The 14,577-nt window shown below is 35.6% G+C and overlaps 1 protein-coding gene across 1 annotated transcript; it reads right to left on the bottom strand.

Annotated features, from left to right (window-relative positions):
- Window positions 1-3,306: 3,306 nt before the first annotated feature.
- Window positions 3,307-4,904, bottom strand: LOC113311072 (40S ribosomal protein S23). The gene is made up of 4 exons (XM_026559920.1): window positions 4,758-4,904; window positions 3,937-4,092; window positions 3,716-3,842; window positions 3,307-3,619 (listed from the first exon to the last, which is right to left on the bottom strand). The coding sequence occupies exons 1-4, from the start codon at window positions 4,760-4,762 to the stop codon at window positions 3,479-3,481; spliced, it is 429 nt and encodes a 142-aa protein (XP_026415705.1). The 5' UTR covers window positions 4,763-4,904; the 3' UTR covers window positions 3,307-3,478.
- Between the last annotated feature and the right edge of the window lie 9,673 nt (window positions 4,905-14,577).

Below are 14,577 nucleotides of genomic sequence, written 5' to 3' on the forward strand. Positions count from 1 at the left end.
GTTTCTCTTGCTGCCAGATCGTCAGTAATTTTCTGAAGGAGGGAATCAATTTTAGCAGACATACTTGTAACGCTGTCATGAACGCCCTTCAAGTTATCCGTATAGTCATGACCGCCCATTGTAAAAAAATTTTTTTGGTAAAAACGCAACCTTGCTCTGTACCAGATATTAGGGTTCTAGACCCAAATACAATGGACAGACAATTAAGTAACTTGATATACCCTTTTGGTGAGGGTTAAACACACGAGAATTGGGTTAGAACAAGTTGAAGAAGAAGAGAACGGAGGAATAAGGAAGATAAGAAGAAGAGAAGTTGAATAAGAGTTGGTTTTTTAACTTGTTAACCCCTTACAGAACTCGAGAGGCAAATATATATGGCCAGTAATACGTTCGAAACAAGCAAAGTAGTTCTAACTTAACAAGGAAACTGAACTATACCAAATAAAGAAAAACTAATTAAGGATTCTACCAGGTATAGGTGTTGGTACCGTAACACTTTTCTCCAGAGATTATTCTAGAGATAGTATCACGAATACCAGCTGCTGAGGATGTATTAATATGCAAATTAGTATGCAAAGAATGGTTCAATGTGCTCAGTTCCCGTGGTACGTATTTTGCCAACATGCACATTCGTCATCAATTACTACAACTTGGTGATTCTAAAGATAGTGATGACATTGTCTCTGCTTCGACGAATAAGTTTGACTTAGGATTTGGCATCCTTATGGCAATTACCCAAAAGAAAGATAAAGTTGGACTCTACTATGGAAATTTTGATAATGATAAGTTATGCTTCTCGAGATTCAGAAAGATCGACCATCCTCCTTTCACTACCGAGTATGATGCTGTAATTGCTTCATGTAACGGTTTGGTTTGCATGAATGGTGACAACCATCAATGCGTTAAAGAACCTGTCTACATTTTCAATCCATTTACCAGCGAGTACGTTGATCTTCCCAGATTTAAAGAACGGTATGGTCCTCACAACTTGATGAGAGCTGGATTCGGTTACCTTCATTCTAAGGATGAGTACAAGGTTGTTCGAATCTTCTATGCTGACAAAAAGGCGGCCGTAGGTCACGTTCAAGTGTATACTCTTGGTGATGGCAATGGGTGGAGAGACAAAGGAGAAGATATCCACTGCTTGTTAACTCCTCCGTCTGGTGTTTTTGCAAATGGAGCGATACACTGGGTAGACCTCAAGAACAGGAATCTTGTTTCGTTCGATTTGGAAGGCGAGGTCTTCCAAAATCTCCCATTACCAGAAATTACTCCTAGTCAAGGTGTGGAGGATCCTATAAGACTCACAGTGCTGGGCGAGTGTCTTTGTTTAGTTCAAGTAGTGTGTGTTCGTAAAACTATGGAAGATATCGTAGTATGGTCGTTAAAGCAGAAAAAGAATGAGGCGGAAGATATCGAACACTGCTCTTCTCCATGGAGATAGGATTTTAAATTTGCATCACGAGACACTGGATATCATCCTTTTGCCATGACAAGGAGCGGTTTAGTTCTATTCTCCCACTTTAGAAAGGTTTTCTCAACTTATAATCCTAAAACTGAAGCAGCGAAATGTCAACTATGGAAGATATCGTAGTATGGTCGTTAAAGCAGAAAAAGAATGAGGCGGAAGATATCGAACACTGCTCTTCTCCATGGAGATAGGAGTTTAAATTTGCATCACGAGACACTGGATATCATCCTTTTGCCATGACAAGGAGCGGTTTAGTTCTATTCTCCCACTTTAGAAAGGTTTTCTCAACTTATAATCCTAAAACTGAAGCAGCGAAATGTCTTGCCCTCCGTGACAATGTTGGTGCTAAATGTTGCAGAGTTCAAGCATTTCTTCACAGGAACAGCTTTGTCTCACTAGAAGGTACGGGAGAAAAGGGGACCAAGACCAGAAAGATGATAAGCACACCAAGTGACACAAAACCATAGAGCAGCATTGCCAAGGATGGTACAAGAGATTGTATTTTACTTTCTTATTCATGATTCTGTTGCAATGTTTTTTCTCGTTAGTTGAATTTTAAGACATGATAATGATCCATTAGTTGAATTTTAATATCGTAGACAGCCCCCAAGTACTTTTGAGATTATGCTTATTAGTAAAACATTGGACACAAAAATAAAGTTTCATGATTGACTATTTTCAGCTTTTTTTGTTTGCAAAAGTAGAAACAACTCGAGCATAATAAATTCTTATGCAAATGTTGTTGAGGTTTGGGTCTAATACGGATTGGTTATGGAGAGTAATGTCGCAGAAATATTGGGAGATGCGGATGGATGTATCTATTAGGTTTCATCTGTTTGACATGTAAAACAGGAGATGATATGTGCATAAATTTGGAGGAGGGGGGAAGGAGGTCAGCAAGTAGAGTAAGAAAATCCAAACTAACATGGTAATATTTGATACATGATGACAGTTTGGAGTCATAAATTCATTTATTGTTAGTGTTAAAAGTTCCTTGATCTTCTTCAAAAGGTATATGGAGTGCAAAAACGCTGCAAGGGAAATAACCCAGTACACTTCCCAGATTAAGGAGTTACTATAGTAAATTATAGGACTGCAAAAGCATCAAACTTTGGAGCTTTTGGATTGAACCTAAACAAAACTAACTCCACATGCCATTCAATTCAACTGACAGAGAGAAGGCGCATTTATAGTTCTGGTGTGGTGCTTATTGAGCTTTAAACACAAGCAAAACCACCATCTCTGAGTACCATTATCTTACAAACCTTTTCTTTTACTGCTGACGCCGTTCTGTTCTGTCCCGTAGATAAATCACGGCAACAATAGCATGACTAGATATTTTCTGTGGTGATAAAACCTTCAGGAACATACTTTATGGACCAGGGATGTGAATATTCATATTCATTAAATAATCTTTCCATTCTATGGGTTTTTGGAGGAAATCCAACATATCAATTTTACAAGGCACGCAGAATTCCGAGATTACTCACACATACCAATTTCTACAGAAGAAAATGGGGGAGAATACTGATAAAATATGGAATTACTTGCATCCTCTAAAGAGTGAGTAACTGAAAGTGAAGGCGATTGAAAACAGCATGCAACAAGCAACTTAATTGAAAGATTTAACCTTACTAAGAGACTTTCAACCAAAAATAGATTGCAAAAAAAATTCTACTGGAGTAACACCACTATACCTATTCATCTATCAAGATTCTAAAGAGTTAATGAATAATCTAAGCCAGTGCTTCAGAACCAATAGAAAGCGAAGCAGCATGAGTAATTGATTGAACTTTCTGATGAAAACAAGAAAATCAGATGCTTGGCTGTTTGTGTTTGCGTTCCATCGAAAGAGAAATGTAATAATAAGTTCAAAAATAGAACAGCACAAGTATATAACTGGTCATAAAATTCACTTTTCAGCGAGTAGCTGGAAGCCATCATTCTTGCATTTAAAGTAACAAAAAACTAACCTAGAATTAAATTATGCAACCATTCTCAAGTAAACTAAGACCTTGGCTTCTCTTTCTTCTCTTTGAACAAGGCCAAAAGTGAGACTCCTGATACCTTCACAACCTTAAACCTAACTCCGGGAATATCTCCTACTGCATGTCCTTTACGTCCAAACCCAGCAATCAACACCTCATCCTGCATAGCAAAAAGAAAGAAAGCTAGAGATGTGAATAACCATTGCTTGCCAAAATTGTAGATTTGACACAAATACAATATTCACCAGCAGCTTACATTTTCTTCAATGTAATTCAAGCAACCATCGTTGGGCACAAAAGCAGCAATCTTCTTTCCATTCTTAATCAACTGAACTCGTGCACACTTTCTGATAGCAGAGTTAGGCTGCTTAGCCTCAATACCTCTGTGCATGGCAAACAAACATGTCTCAGCTTACTGTTAAGTATTTCATAAAGACAGACTAAAAAAGAGAACAAATGAACCAATACTACTCGTACATCTTCTCAAGAACGATTCCCTTAGCGTGAGAAGAACCGGCAAATGGCTTTTTCCATTCATTTCCAAGATGAGACTTCTTGTATGACTTGTCAGCCCACCTTTGCCTTCTACGGTGAGACTTGAGCTTGCGACCAGCTCCCATACCACGAGTTTTCCTGCATCACATTCAAACTTTCAATCAATAACTGTCTAAAACTATACAGTATAATAGATCCAGATCCAACAAGCTTATCAAATATTCATTGTTATAGAAGTTCAGATCCCTAATAAGATTTTGTAAGAGTGGAATTCAGATATTTCGGGTTAGGTGTCAAGTTCAAGATATTTCAAAATGAGTGTGAGGTAGCAGCATAACTTGTGATGATTCGATTCATTCAGCTTATATGATCGATTAACATCACATGATTCGATCCCTGAACCCTGAACCCATGCCAGAACTTATTATTGATCGATTAACATCACATGATTCGATTCATTCAGCTTATATGATTCCTACCATTATGTTAAGTCCAATTCATAACAACGATATAATTCCAAACATTCGTAAAGTGATAACTAGATTCAACCATACATGTGTCATTTCAAAACCCTAACAATACCAGCAAACTCATAGATGGAAATCTTGGGTAACCCTAATATCCACAATAAGAGACTTAGGCCTATTTTATCATCAAACCTAGTGATGAATCTAAAAGGCGACAGAAAAGCAAAATGCAAAACCCTAAATACAGTTTAACCACTGTAGAAATCCATAAGAAAAATGAATTGGAGCTTCTGATAAAAACACCAAAAAGAATGAGAGAGACAGAAAAAATCTTACCCCATGATTGCTGAGAAAACAAGTTGCTCGACTGCGAAAAGAAAGAAGGTTGTATAAGGCGAGATGAGAAAACCAAGGAGATGAAGAAAACCCTTGAGCCGCTAAAGAAACCCAAACCCTTATACTAAATCTTTTACGGATTGCCCTTGTTTTGTTGCTATATTTGAAACATCACACCTGGTTGAGCATCCCACCAAAGACCGAATAGCACCCCTGGTGCGGGCAAAGATAGATAAGAGTGGCGCTGTCATGAGCCGAATAGCACCAAAACGGGTGTATTGCTGCTAATAGGGGTACCGAGTACACCCCCGGCAATTTGGTACTCCCTATTAGCAATCTTGGTATTCAGATCAATAAGTTTTCTTACTTACACCATGTTTGTTTACTCCTGACTCATCTGAGTCGTCTGGATCTGAATCATCTGGATCTGAGTGAAATCACCTGACTCATCTGAATCTGAGTCGATATGTTTGTTTTGAGTCAGATCTGACTCATCTGACTCGGAAATAAGTGAGTCAGTGGTTTGGTCCCATGAGTCAGGAGTATTTTGTTACCTGACTCAAATGAGTCCGAGTCAGGGGTTATGTCTGAGTCAGAGGTCGAGTCAGATCTGACTCAAAATGGAAAACAAACGGTCTGACTGCTGACTCGGTCCGAGTCAGGAGTTGACTCAGATTCAGACGCCGAGTCAGCTGCAAACAAACAAGTTCTTAGATTTCCTAATCCTGACAATTTCCCAACCTTAACCTTAGGATACCTGATAATCCTATATATTTGAGACTAGATTTCATCTTATATGCATTTCTAAAATTGAACATAGTTATTAGAATAAGTTTTACTTTTATTCTTTTACTTGAAAGTAAATTTTCACTAAAATGAGGTACGTATTCAATAATATTGTCAGAAATATTTTATTTGTCATGCATGGTTTGTTTACTTATTTTAGTTTTTGACCTCATATGTTTTAGGCCATATATGAGGAACAAGTAAGTAGAGTTATGCATAACTCTCCTCATATGTTTACTTATTTTAGCTTTACTATAACTCTCCTCCAATATGAAGAAGTATGCAATGAGGAACAAGTAAGTAGAGTTATGCATTATTGAGGAACAAGTAAATGATTACAATAAAGTGCTATTATGATGCAATTGATAACACAATTACTTGAATTGATAGGAAAGAATGCGACTGTCCAAACTACAATGTCATATCATAGGATTGAAACAACATCCACAAAGGGAGCCACCAAGAATAAAATTATAATAATCGATTTTTCTCAAGTACAATAATATTACGGAGCAAATAACATTCAAAATATCAAATAACTTTTTCCAGGCTGCATCCTTGGTGGTTGGCACAAAAAACACGTCGTAAGAGAGAGAAACAAGAAAAAGTATATCCACCAGAAAAGAACCATCGAGAGTAAAATTTTAATTCATAATTACACATTAATCGGAAATGCTATTTCCCACTCCGTTTAGCACTCTATTATGCGCTCGCTCTGATGTGACGAGGTGAGTTGTACACGAAGACAAAACTAACACACCACGTCATGATTTTCTCTCTCTAACTTTTTTTAACAGAGAAAAGCGTCACCTTCCTCTTTAACTTATTCTCCTCATCTTCTTTATCACAGATGATTTTTTTTTCTAAAACAGGGGATCGAAATTTTCAATCAAAATTACTGAGAGAAATAATTCCAATCAAAATTTTCTTTTTTGAAATATGCAGCTATCAGGTACCAGAGGTGATTAAGCATATTTCATTTTTCTTCAGAAAAAAATTTCTAACAAACCCATCTTCTTAGATTCCAAAATTTGAGACTAATAATGTTATATCTAATAATTGATTTTTAAATTCAAGTAAAGTGTGCATTTGTTGTGTTCTTATGATGGTTATTTTATTGAATGGTTATTGGATGATCATATTTGAGTCTTATTTCTCAACTAATTGTAATTACTCTTCTGTTAATCAAATAGGAAAATGACACTATTTTGATTCTAGAGCTTCTTGTTTATTGAAACTAAATTGTTGTTTCCACGATTAAAGACTTTCAAGTAATACCAATCTATACAATATATCAAGGATTTGATTTGATTAAGAATTTTGTGATATGGTTTAAACTTTGAATATATTGTGATGGAGGTGTGTAATGGAGCTAGTAACAGAGAAAGAGAAGGAAGAGGAAGAAGAAATGGCGAAATAACATATACTGTATAGAATTAGAAAGAGAAAAAAGAAAAAGGAGATTTCAAGAGCATAGCTCAGTGGTATCCCATAACTCCAATAAGGAGGAAGTCAGGGGTTCAATCCCCACCGTTAATGTTTGTAATAGATTAGTTGTATAGAGGATTTGGTGGTGTTGGTATGGCAGTGGGACCAGTCTAACTAGCTGGATTCGGGCAGGGGCCTGGGTCCGACTTTCGCGTATCAAAAATAAAAATAAAAATGAAGACCAAAAAAAGAAAAACCATCACACGTCAGAAGAGAGTCCCACAACAAAGTCCAAGTCACCTCGCCATGTCAGAGCCAGTGCAGAATAGCGGGCTAAACCGATTGGGGAATAGCATTTCCGATTAATATTATGTAAAAAAAGATATTGACTTAGACTATTAAGTATTTTTTTTTAAAATTTTTTTTACAACAAGCACGGTCCTTAGGATAAAAAACATGTCGTGTAAGAGACAAACTAGAATCGAAAGATAGACAGATTTCAGTAATAGAAGAAGACAATGATATTTTCATTGAGATGGGTGTCCTTACAACAATTCTTTATCAACCTGAACAGTTATGCAGTGACGAGGAACAAGTAAGATTATAACTATAACACTATTATGATATTTTTTTGTCATCAATCTATAACTGATTAAAATTATATTTGTATTTGGTAGCTTACTGAAAAAAATATGGGATAGTGAGGAACATAATCAATTTGTACTTCAAAGAGATAAAGTATTATATTACTAAGTGCAATTCAAGTTGAGTTATGCAATTATTCAAACTCTAACGGAGGATCGAAAAACATCAAAAAATGAGCCATCAAGAGTAAATTTCTAATAATCATTTTTTCTAAAGTACAATAACATTATGGAAAACATAATATTCACTTAGAATATCAAGTAACCTTTCTGTCTAAAATTTACAATAGGAGGCATCCTTCGCTCAAAAAGCACATCGTGAGAGAGAGAAACAAGAAAAAGTGCATTAACAAATTAGGGATGTCAACGGGTCCGGTTCCTCCCGGGTATCATACTACCAGGAACCAGACCCTATTATTTTTTCCGGTTCCGGGTCCCCATGGTTCCGGGTCCGGTTCCTAAATTAGTTGGCCCAGAACCGGACCCTATTAAACAGCCGGGTACCCACCGGTTCCGGGTATTAAACGGGTACTTCAAGTTCAGTTCTATTACACATCAGGTCATAAAAATGTAAGTGGTTTACGAAGTCAATAAATTGTATCGAATCTTAATTCCGAACTGTTCACAATCCCAGCTTTAGTACAACAACTCCTACATAACCAATTTAATCCCCACCCTTTATCTTCGCAGTTCTAATCTATAAATAACTGCCGCCATCGTCCATGACCAGTAGAACCACCTCCATCTATCCTCAAATACCCACACTTGAAAACAGATCAAATACAACAGCATCACCATCGTTATCAAGATCTAACCACTAATTAAAAAGAACTGCCGATTGAGTATGAATAAAATTTATTTAATCAATAAGCAGATAATCGTCGACAACTTCAAAAGCTAAACAAAGGAATTTTAAACAAACAAATTTTATTATTATCATTCAATCCTCTAATTGATAAAGAGATTCGAGATATACGTTTGACAAAAAACAAATTAACAACTTTGAAATTAAACATTTACAACTTACGAAATTAACAACTTTGAATTTTAACTTTTAGCTACAACCCATCATTAAACATTACTAAGGTAGCAGATCTGAAACAGTGTCTCCTCATTATAACACATGAAAAGATGAAAATTTCATCAGAATTATTACATAGATGGAGAGAATGAAAGGCCAATTTTGAGTGGAGCTTGGAACGGAGGGTGAAAGCAGAAGAGTCAGATGCGGAAATTTTAGGTTATGTTTGTCTATAATTGTTAACGACGTATATATATATATAACCCTTCACATGACCGAATTAACCCCAGAAAAACAAATACTTACAATACCCGACTACCCGCCGGGTAGGACCCATATGGAACCATTTATTAACGGGTCCATTCGGGTAATTACCCGTCGGGTCCTAACTTGTTAATGGGTCCTATTTTAGGACTCGGAACCGGACCCTTTTCTCCCGGGTCCGGGTCCGGTTCCGGGTAATGGGTACCCATTGACAGCCCTAATTAAAAATAAAATTCTAACCCACAGCTACAATAATATTTTTCAAAAAAAATAACATTGACTTAGACTATCAAGTAACTTTTGTTTGAAGTTTACAACAGGCACAATCCTTGGCGCGAAAAGCACGTCGTGCAAGAGAAAAACTAGAATTGAAAGATATGCAAGTTCAAATATTAGAAGCAGACAGTAATATTCTTGTGGAACAAGATATTCTTTTGAACAATTATGCAATGATAAGGAACAATTAAATAATTACAATAAATCACAACTATATATGATGTTTTGTGTCATTTATAACTGATTAAAAATATATTTTATTTGTTAGTTTAGTGAAGAATTATGTAGTAACGAGAAATGTAATCAATTTGTGCTTCGGAAAACTAAAGTACTATCTTTATTAAATGCATTTCATGTTGAGTTAATACAAATCAAATGTTTAATAACACGATTACTTACAAACATTCAATAACGTTGTTAATTGAATTGACTAGAGAAGACGCGATTGTCGCAGCGTAGAGAAAAAACAACCAAAAAACGAACCATCAAGAGTAAAATTCAAATAATTAATTTTTTTTCATAACTACACGATATCATGGAAAAGATAACATCCACTCGGTACATTAAGTGCATTCTGCTTGAAATTTATAATAGGCAACATTCTTCGCACATAAAATACATCGTGAAAGAGATAAGCAAAAAAAGTACATCAGCCAGACAGGAGCTGTCAAGAGTGAAATTCTAATTCATAATTATAATAATATTATGTACAAAATAATATTGACTTAAATCTATCAGGTCTGTTTTGTTTAAAATAATATTCGTCATTGGATTGATAAATCCGCATGGTTCCTGTTTGTTAACTTGCCGCTTTAGTAGTTCCTATGAGGGCCTGTCCGCTGGATAATTGTCGATTTGTCTTTTATGGGAATCTGACTGCAATTTTTTTCTTAAAACGCATAGATAAACTAATTAAACATCACACAAAGGTTGAGGTGATTGTAAAGCATTTAATAAAAAAACAGGTATAAAATAAACCAGAAAAATAATAATTAGGTGAGCAAATATGAAAATTTGGAGTTTTGGCTTCAATTTTGATAATTCATCCGCAAATTTTGGGTTTTGCCATCAATTTTTATAATTCATTTCAGTTAGATTTTGGTTAATCCAATTGTTCTACAAGAAGAATTAGCGAAAACAAACTTGGACAATTTTGTATTTACCGTAGAAAAGAATTGGTTAAGTCCAACATGACCCATAAATTTTGGTCGTACGGAGGTCCCAATCTTCAAATTATTTGATTCGAAGCGCAACAAGCTTGGGGGTCTCACTCTTCATGATAGTTATTTAACAATGCTAATATAATTGCTACATAAAAAGGGGCCAAAGAAAAACAGAGCTTTGATAAACGAAGATGAGAAAGATAATTTAATTCCACGATCTTCTTCAACTTCAACCCTATTGAACCCGTTGATGATGGTGATGTCACTGCATAGAGCAGGAGGAGTGTTTCCATACCACCTCATACTGAAGCAACATATACCTCCAACCACAATCGTACCCCCACCTCCTCAAAATATACCAAGAGCCGGCCAGAAACCCAAAATAGTTGGATCAGTGTCAACATGGAAACTACCCCTAGTCTTGGTTTTTCCATGATCTTTTAAAACAGTACCAGAACCACCAATATCAATTGGTTTATTAGTATTTCCCACAATGGTGGAATTGATAATTGTTGGAGAAGGTGGTGGTGTTGCTGAAATTGGTGATAAAGGAGAGGAAAAGGGGAAAAGAGGAGATGGAAAAACAGATTCTGGAGGGGAAACAGTTGATTGTGATAAGAAATTTAGTTGTAGGATGACACAAGAGGAAAGGAAAAAAAAAGAATCTGGCGAGGAAAGGCCCAACATTTCGCCTTATATTCTTAGATGTGTTCGACCAGAAGCACACTCATGTCTGAAACTTGACTGGAAATGAATATGAATGGTATTTAACATCTTGGTTCCAATGCAGCATCCTGCAAATGAATATAGGCGATAGACGATAACGGACTGATGGACATCACTTTGAAAATGGATACTTTCTTTAATGAGCTTATTCTATTGGTAAAAAAGTTACACTGACACACAACACAGTGATCTTGTTCGGGAAACCACTCCTAATTTGATATATTGAAACAACAAACCATCACCAACAACTAGATGATAAAGGGGTTAAACTGCACAAAATATGCAACCTACAAAAGCAACCTTTACAAAAGATCATGAATGCTATAGTGTTTGCACACAAAACCTTTAGAGTGTGACTTTCCACCAAACAAAATTCTACTTTTACGCTTCTATGAATATTAACCATTATCTAATATAAGAAAATATATATTTTTTTAAGATCTTCGTTTCTTGGTTTTTAAAGAAAATAATTAGCATTGCAAATTGATATTTGTTTTTATATGAATTATTTGAAATTAAGGAATTTATTTCTTAAAAATGGTTACAAAATGTCCAAATTCATAATGACATTATATGCGAAAAAAATATTTATACGAAAAGAATAAATCATATTGCACTAGTGTAAAAAGATATTCATCAATAAAAACAAAGACAAAAGTTCGTATAATGACACGTTATACTTTTCACACGTGGACAAATTTTGGAAATTATATTAGTAGTACTTCAATAATAAATGTATTCACATACATGTGTTGTGTTGCAGACTTTGGTTATCTGAATTGGTAAGGGATATTGTCTAGCTGAATTCTTTTTCCTGATTTTTGTGACAAATTTTGTATCGATAACCAGATTTGTGTTTCAGTTAGTTGTGTCATGTTTTCCAGTATGCAAGGTGTTATCTTGTAAACTTTGAATTGCTTTAGTTAGAGTTGTTTTTTTTTTTTTTGTATTAGTTTCCTTTTTTTTCCAGTTGTTCAGGAAGTGAGAAAGTAGACTGTCTAACGACCCTCTTATCGTGTTTTTATGCACTGCATAGAAGTTGTGCAAGCTGGACAAACTCCACCATTGTTGCAATACTTCAAGATATTGTTAATTAGAGGCAAGCACAATGCAGTCGAATTCCCAGAATCATTACGTCTTGTAGTGAATCGGAATAAAATGTATCTTTTTACATGCAAAAAAAAAACTATTCTTTAAATAATCAAATGCTAGGGAGTAAATCATGCTATAAATTTTACATGTGTAAATTTTTTTTTTTTAAATATAACATTTTTCTTCAACAATTTAAAAATGTGGCGATTCGTATATATGTATATATATATAAATAAATTTTGCATTTTGCAAATCCTAGATTGAAAATCGCTTTAGATTTTATGGAAATGTTAATTAAAAAAAATGGTTAAAGAAGAAATAGCAATTTGTAATATGGGTGAACACCTATTACCTCGAATTCTTTTTGTAGCGAATAAAAAAAATATGCATGATAATAAATAATAGAACAATATCTGAATTCGTCGACTCAAGCGTAAATCAACATATATTTACAATCTCGTTCAAGAAAGTGTATTAGAGCGAATGCTCGTTTGAACTCACATACCTTGGTATGTCGAGTATGTTGTCAAGTTTGGATGCCAAACTTTTTTTTTAATTTAGCCTTTTAAAGTCGGTTTTAGTTTGGAATAGTTTTGCTCGGTTTTCCAAGAGGCACTTCTGACATTATCTCAAATTCCATCATAGCATTCCTATTTAAAGTTATAACTTCGATTAGCACCTCGTCTTACATTATACAGTTTCATAAAAATGGAACAGAAGTACCTCAAAACCAGTATGTTTATACACTATAGAACATCTTCATAAGTTCAGTTAGAGGAGGAACAAACTTTTCCTTTTTATCAATTGTATTTAAAAAAATTGTTGCATAAAAGATGCTCCGCAAAAAGAGGGTATGTGTGAATCCAATCATGACAAAAAAAACTTATACAATGTTGCTGATGGTGGTTTTTAGCTTAGGGATAAATTTATAAAACCCTGTGATGAGTGCCAAATATTGTATATATTTATCCCTTTTTGTTGGCATTTAACTCATCCTTTGTGCATTAATTCTACATTTTATCCCATATTCTGTATTTTCATTGTTTTCAAGAATAAATATTTTTCTTACTTAATTTTATATTTTTAGGTAATAAATAAAGTTTGGATGAATTGCGGAGCGGAATAGAGCAGAAAAGTAGTGAAAAGCCGGGAGGAGTTACGCAAGGAAGCCGCGAAGAACGTTGTGCACAAAACCAAGAGGCTAGGAATGGTCTTGAAGAAGAAGAATTGTCCTTAAAGAAGATATGGGCTTGGCATACCCAAGGCCCAAAACCCTTACTCAAACCCATTTTCTATATCCATAACCGCCTCCATTCTCAGCCGTTAGATGGGACTACATCGAAATCCTACGGTCGCTCCTTCGTAGAGCATCAAAATCTGAAGTCTCTGACAAACACCACAGCGCCTAAATTCCAAGCCTTCAGATTAGATTGTAGTTGAATCCAACGATCGCTTCTATGCCTGTGCATCAAAACTAGATACTCCCGATCTACACTACAGTACCTAACATCATCTAACACCGTTGACTTCGTTGTGTTTCAAAATCCAACGGTTGCAGCGATTCATCTCTCATCTCACCGTTAGATCTACCAACCATCTTCGCATCCCGCAGCTCAGAGTCACAGAACATCAAAATTTGATGAAGCCGCTCAACACTCTAAAAACCTAATACCCATACCTCCAAATCGACCACTTCTTCTTCTTTTCTTTCTTTCTTCTTCACCCATCCCTGTTGCAGAACCACCACCACCTACCCTGCCACTGCCATCGCCACCACCTACTCCATAGCCACCTAAACACCACCAAACACCTAACCCTTCATCATTAGCACACTCTACACCTCCCTCAACAAACAATTTCACCTCCTCTCACGCCACAGAAATCCTAGGTGTGAAATAGGATGATGAGATGGAGATAATCAGAGGCATGGAGAGGAGCAGGAGACTAAGGAGAAGAATGGGTCGAAGTCAGTAGCGTGTAATCGCATCAATTTGGGTAAGAATTTACCAAACCCTAGTTCTGTCAATTTGGGGGTTTTTACATAAATCCTAATTAGGTTGAGATAGAGCATGGAGAGATAAAGTGGATGATATAGGGTAGGTAATTGAACCTAACTGTGATTTTCTGTCACATTAGGTAGAACCCTAATGTCTACTGTTTTGGGAATTTTTGGGTGAAAAGGGTGTAAACCCTAATTATGTAATTGGGTATAAAAGGGGATATTGGGTGAGTGTTGGAATCATGCCTGGATTAACCAGAGCATCAGTAGAATAGTTTAGTTTGTTATTTCCATGAACTGTAGCTTTGAGGGTTATCAATCTTTTCAATTCCATGATTCTCAATTCAAATGCATTGTTAATTTTAGCTGTTCAGAACTCCAACATGTATTTAATTTGAGTGTGTGATTGTTACAATTTATA

The sequence above is a fragment of the Papaver somniferum genome, chromosome 9 (assembly GCF_003573695.1).
Source record: "Papaver somniferum cultivar HN1 chromosome 9, ASM357369v1, whole genome shotgun sequence".
NCBI classification, from domain to species: domain Eukaryota; kingdom Viridiplantae; phylum Streptophyta; class Magnoliopsida; order Ranunculales; family Papaveraceae; genus Papaver; species Papaver somniferum.

Coding starts and splice junctions, on each gene's coding strand:
- LOC113311072 (XM_026559920.1), bottom strand. Junction 3,843..3,936: donor GGAATCGTTCTTGAGAAGAT/GTACGAGTAGTA, acceptor TGCCATGCACAG/AGGTATTGAGGCTAAGCAGC. Junction 3,620..3,715: donor TGAATTACATTGAAGAAAAT/GTAAGCTGCTGG, acceptor TTTGCTATGCAG/GATGAGGTGTTGATTGCTGG.